The 6,000-nt window shown below is 36.9% G+C and overlaps 1 protein-coding gene across 1 annotated transcript; it reads left to right on the plus strand.

Moving 5' to 3' along the window:
• Positions 1 to 2,521: 2,521 nt before the first annotated feature.
• On the plus strand, positions 2,522 to 5,040 carry LOC149023219 (toMV resistant protein Tm-2 netted virescent-like). Its single transcript, XM_089142719.1, has 2 exons — positions 2,522 to 4,923; positions 5,031 to 5,040. Exons 1-2 carry the CDS (start codon positions 2,522 to 2,524, stop codon positions 5,038 to 5,040), a joined length of 2,412 nt encoding a protein of 803 aa, XP_088998845.1.
• Positions 5,041 to 6,000: the final 960 nt, after the last annotated feature.

Genomic DNA, 6,000 nt, shown 5'->3' on the forward strand with positions numbered 1-6,000 from the left:
GAAATAGGAAAAATTCCGTTGTGAAAGTATTGTAGAGTAATCACTCAAGTCAAGAGGCGTTGTGGGAGCTTGAATCTAAAATGAAGACTTGATATCCCTGAATTTTCATTTGATTATGCAAGCAAATTTCTAGGATAAAATTTCTTTTAAGGAGGGAAAAATGTGATTATCTACACTTTATTATACTATTATTTTAATGTGCTACTAGAGTGATTCTATATGCAAGGTGATTAAATAATTATTGATGAAATGTTGGACTATGTGTCGGAATGATTTAGTTCATAGTTTAACCAGAAGGGCTCTACTGTAATTAAAGGATAGGTCAAAATAGAATTGGGCCCCATGTGGCCCTAGTGATTTGGAGCGTGACATCCAACAACCAAACACACAAACGCATGCCCTACCTATATGCCGAGTCCAATGTCTAAAACTCTGGTTGTAGGTGGGATTGCATGAAGGGTAGCAAAGGGGAGAGATGTCCAGTCTCTTGACTCTTCAAAGTTAGAACAACCATGAGCAATGTTGTGTATTCGCAGATTTTGCGGGGTACATAAGGTATTCGTGAGTAAGCATTCCACAAAAGTAACAATAGTCAGGGAGCCACTCATAGGTGACATGGATCGGAATGAGCTGGCAATTGCTTTGCTGAATAAAATAGAGTAGCCTTTAGTTTTTTTTTTTTTGGTGCGAAGCTGAAAAAACTTCATTCATGAACTTAAAAGAAAATACAGACACATCAAAAGAAAGACAAAAATACAAAAGATAAATGCATGAAAACACAAGGTTCGATCCAAACCAAGGAATGGAAATTGACCAAATGTCATACATGCAATAGATAAGGTCATCCTGACTAAGGAATGGGTCGAACCCAAGCCCAAATGTCATAGAGTAGCCTTTAGTGGTTGATTAATAGTAAAGGAAACTCGACACATGTAGAAGATTGATCTCTAGCAATTATCGAAACCTAATAATAATTCTTGCATGGCATGCACCTCACCCAGCTTTCTCACCAAAGTGTGAATAATGGGAGCTCTTCGTAAAGCCATTGGAACTGAACGTAGTTGAACCCATATAGGCATAATATTAAAAGAGTGAGTATCATCTAGGTTCCATTGTTCAAAGATAATTGCATTGCCATTCTCAGACAGGCTTGAGGCTAAATGCAAATCTATTGAATGGTCAAAGTGAACTGCCATAAATTCATCGTTTTCCAGAGGAATAACCTCAATAAAATGATGTGTCTTCCAAGCACCCACTAGGGCAAGCCCTGTAACTGTTTGTTTCATGCATTGCCACGAACAATCTTATATATCAAAGAAGATAGATTGTTTTGGAGGGCGGAAACAGGGGAGAAATGTGTGAAGGGATGGAGGTTTCATTGGAACAGGCATCTTTGTTGTAGTAGCCCACAAACAATTGCATGTGTAATTTTTCATGTTTTGTTTTTTTCTTTACCCATCCACTAGTAATGATGCATGTGTGCAAACACGTGTGATGTGTTTTCTAATATAAATTTTTATTTTTTTATAATTTTCTTTAAAATATATGCTTTTTTCTTTGAGTTGAGTTTTGGATCAGCTAAAAGATTATTATTGTATTATTGTATTAATTAATATTGTGTTTGTGAGTTTTTATTATAATTTTGGATATTATTTTTAAATGATCAAAAATCTAATGAATTGAATAGACAATGGTATTTTGGAAAAAAGAAATGTAACCATGTCCTTTAAGTTCATGTTTAATTAATGATATCTATTACTCTCTTAATTAATATTGTGTTTATGAATTACAGTTACGATTTTGGACATCTTTCTTAAATACTTTAAAGATCTAATGAATTGAATAGGCAAGGGTATTTTGGAAAGAGAAATGTTATCATGTCCTTTGAGTTCATGCCCAATTAATGATAATTATTATATTATTCTATTAATTAATAAGAATAATTATTGTTGCCATCTTATACTTTGGTTTTATTACTATTTTATCCCTTCTGCTTACAAAATTGTTAATCCAACCATTAAGTTTGTCTACCGGTACTAATGTCTCCTACCGTTAAGTTCCGTTATTTTACAGATGATGAGACATCTTTATATTTTCTCAAAAACCCCCAAAATAACCTTGAAGTTTATCACATTTTTGTCAAGTTATAGTACTATCCTTAATTGACTATGGAAACAAATTAACTATAAATTCTCTTTCTTCTCAAAAAGAAATTACCTAGTAAGTGATTGAATAAAACTCAAGATAATTAAGAAATGAAAGAAGTAATTGAGTAAAACTCAAAATAAATTTCCTAAATCGATTTTCTTATCTTAGACAATGTATAATTTGGTTTGGTTTTCAAAATAATTTGGATTGCCATTTGTCCAAGTTTGATTCATTTAAAATGTGAAGAACAATTACATATATATATTATCAAATTTGGGTACTAGTAAATCAGTAGAGCTTTTCATGTACAGAGGCTGCTGCAACGACAATTAAACCAGATTGCAATTCTAGATTCGTCTGAGAGGAAAAAACAATGGCCGAGGGTACCATCGTATCTATCACCAAGAAACTGGGAACAATAATACTAGAAGAATACAAGTTTCTAGCAGCAGTGAAAGACGAAGTTACTTCTCTTCGTGATGATCTGGATTGGATCACTTCCTTTCTAGGGGATGCTGCACAAAGAGAGAGAAACTCTGAGAGAGTGGACGTATGGGTGAGCCAGGTTAGAGATCTTGCTCACTCTGCTGAAGATGCTATTGACATGTTCATCCATAAGATGATGTACGAACGAGATAGAACTCACTTAAGATTCCTTTCAAGATTGGCCTCCGTGGGTTATCCTGTAGGTTCACCTATTACTGTTCATGGTTTGGGGAATGACATCAAACGCATCAAGGCAGGGATCGAAAGGATCTCAGAAAACAGAAAAAAGTATGCCCTTGATAAGCTGGAGAAGGCAGATTCTTTGGGAGAAGACGTTCTGTTTGATAGAAAACCAGTCCCCAAATTAAAGATTTTTGGGTTTGATAGTCAGTCAAACGCAGTGAAGGAAAAATTGTCGTTGACGGGCGGCGACGAAGATTCATGGCCACTGCAAGTTGTTCCGATAGCGGGTGGACCTGGTTCAGGTAAGTCAACCCTTGCCTCCAAGGTCTACCGTGAAATTAAAACTCAGTTCGATACCTGTGTTTGGATATCCGTCTCCAAGGTTTTCGAACCAGAAGATCTCTTGCAAAGAATCAACAAGAAAAAAAAGCCTGAGAAGGAAGATCTTGGGAAGTTATTGGTGGTGTTTGACGATGTACAGGAAATACAAGATTGGGATGACATAGAGGATCGTGTTCTGGGTCGAATTGGCAAAATGTACAAGAAAGGAAGTAGAGTCCTACTTACTTGTTGCTCCTATGAGATCGGCAGACACGCGACATACAACAGCTCGAGAACGGAGCCCCATTGGATGGAACCATTGAGTGAAAAGTACGGTATGGAGCTCCTTGGATGGAAGGTTGATGGTTTCACTTTCAATGCAGAGAGTCTGTATTCAGTAGGAGTGCCTATTTTTAAAAGCTGTGGCGGTATACCACTGGCGATTGTTCTAGTGGGTGGCCTCTTGTCCAGAAAACGGAAGGTACCTGAAGTGTGGAATAAAGTTGCCACAAAACTAGGGCGGCTTGTGGGACAAGGCTACGGTAACTGCTTCGCAGCAATAGCTTTGAGTTATGAAACTTTACCGGTTAACTTGATGCCATGTTTTCTCTATTTTGGCCTCTTCCCGCAAGGTTGTCGGATCGATTGCGAGAGCTTAATTCATTTGTGGATTGCTGAGGGTTTCATCCAAGAAAGAGGTGAAAAATCAAAGGAAGATGTTGCAAATGATTATCTATCAGAATTGATTCAAAGAGGCATGATCCAAGTTCACCGTGCTAGGTCCAATGGGAGTGTTGAAATATGTCGCATCCACGAAGCCATTGGAGACCATGCAATCTCAAAAGGAGTACATGACAAATTTCTTGACATTGTAGGGAATAAAGGTTCGACAAAGCCGGCAGAAAACCACCATACCGTGGTCGCACTCCGAGTTGCCATTCATTCGGAAAATTCAGAAATTTTCGATAGAAGAACACGTTCGGTTATATGCTTTGTTGACTTAAGCAGCACTAAGTTAGAGAAAGCCTCTTTCTACAGGGAGCTCATGTATCTTAGAGTCTTGGACCTAAGAGGGTGGACAAAACTCAACAAGTTACCCAAACAAATTGGAAAACTTGTGCTCCTCAAGTACTTGAATCTACGTGGAACTCAGATAAGAGAGCTTCCATCCTCAGTGCGCAAACTCCTAAGCCTACAGACTCTTGATATCTCTGAAACTCTCATTAGACGCACACCTTATCGGTTAGTATGGGAATTAAAAGACTTGAGACATTTTTATGCTAACCTTAACCTTAAACAGGCCGAAGATTCAAAATCATCTCATGATCGTAAACAAGGACTTTCCAGTCGTGATTTTCTGTGCATGGTTAGCTGCAATTCTAGTGCTGCTGCTGCTCAACAAACCCAAACCAGGCTACTAGAGAATCTTCAGACACTGTCAACAAGTTCAAAAGACGGTTGGATTTTCAATAATGGATTTAATCGGTTGACCAGTCTCAAAAAGCTAAAGATCTCTGAGGTGAATATGCAACGTGATGGAACGACACTATCTTGCTCGATTTCCCTATTTGTTTCCCTCAGAGAGTTGGAGATTGACTGGAGCGAAGGCATCTTGAAGTTTCCATCATTTGCACGACATGATCACCTCTACAAAATGACATTGTCAGGAAAGATTGAACTAGAAGGAAAGGCAGAACAAGCAAAATGGATTTTTCCACCAAATCTTATTGAAGCAGTGTTATCTCGTGTGAATCTAGATCAAGATGGAATTGATGCCCTTTCAAAGTTAGCGCACTTAAAGATCCTCAAGCTCAAAGAAGAATCTTTCGGCGACCATAAAATGGTTTTTCCTGAAAATGGGTTTCCTAATCTTTTGCACTTGAATCTTGAAGGGCTGTTTAAGTTGAGAGAATTGGGGGTCAAGAAAAAATCATTGCCCAAACTCGAGGTTCTAGTTCTTTGTCGTTTAGAAAAACTGGTGGAGTTACCTTCTGGACTAAAAACTCTCCGGAAGCTCAAGCCATCCCATATGCCCCCAGAATTCATGGCAAAAACTAGAAAGATGAGGGAATTGATTGGGAAAAGATCCAACACGTACACACCATCGCGATCATGGGTTTCCATTTCCTTTCTAAAGAGGATACCCAATTTAATGCGGTGAGATTTTCCTTTTATATTTATGGTCCCTTCTTTTAACTTCCAATTTTTCTTTCATTTATTTATGATCCAAGAAAAAGGTTTTATAGTTCTGACTTTTGAGAAAGCTTTGGTGTTAGTGTCGCAAGGTAATTAGCGACTGAAAGTGGGAGGGAGCTTCTGTTTAATTGGCAACCAATGGAGCACCAAGTAAGTGTGTTGCATGAATTGGGTTTAATTGTGTTACGATTGTTTGTATTGCTTTGGCTTCTTTTATTCAAATGGTTCAAATGGTTCAAATGTATTTTTACTTTAATTTTATATTGATTATTTTAATAAAGTTTGTTTATCCCATGACATAATCGATTTTAGTAGTTCACTTAAAGCAGTTTATCCTCAATTCTAAAAGTCAATATGAAACCACTCATTAAAACAATTAGATGGTTTTTGTTCGAATTGTAAGTAAATGTAACCATTATAGGCTCAAATTTGATCAAATTTGATGCTTGCAAATTCAGAAATTAACTTTTTCATCTTTCATAATCCATTTGAAACTAAAATTAAATGCATCTGATTTTGTTTAATTTGCAGGGAATAACAATGGGCAGATAGCAAACCACAAGTGATCTACATGTGTAATGCTTTGGCAAGGAGACTACTTTTAATCCTGTTTTGTTTTCTTCTTTGTTTTGTTTTTTTTTTTTTTTGTTTATTTTGTTTTTTTTT

Source organism: Hakea prostrata, chromosome 2 (genome assembly GCF_041222555.1).
Source record: "Hakea prostrata isolate BN-2017 chromosome 2, UWA_Hpros_2, whole genome shotgun sequence".
NCBI lineage: Eukaryota > Viridiplantae > Streptophyta > Magnoliopsida > Proteales > Proteaceae > Hakea > Hakea prostrata.

Excerpts from the sequence above, each read along its gene's own strand:
- LOC149023219 (XM_089142719.1), top strand. The coding sequence starts at position 2,522 with ATGGCCGAGGGTACCATCGTATCTATCACCAAGAAACTGGGAACAATA.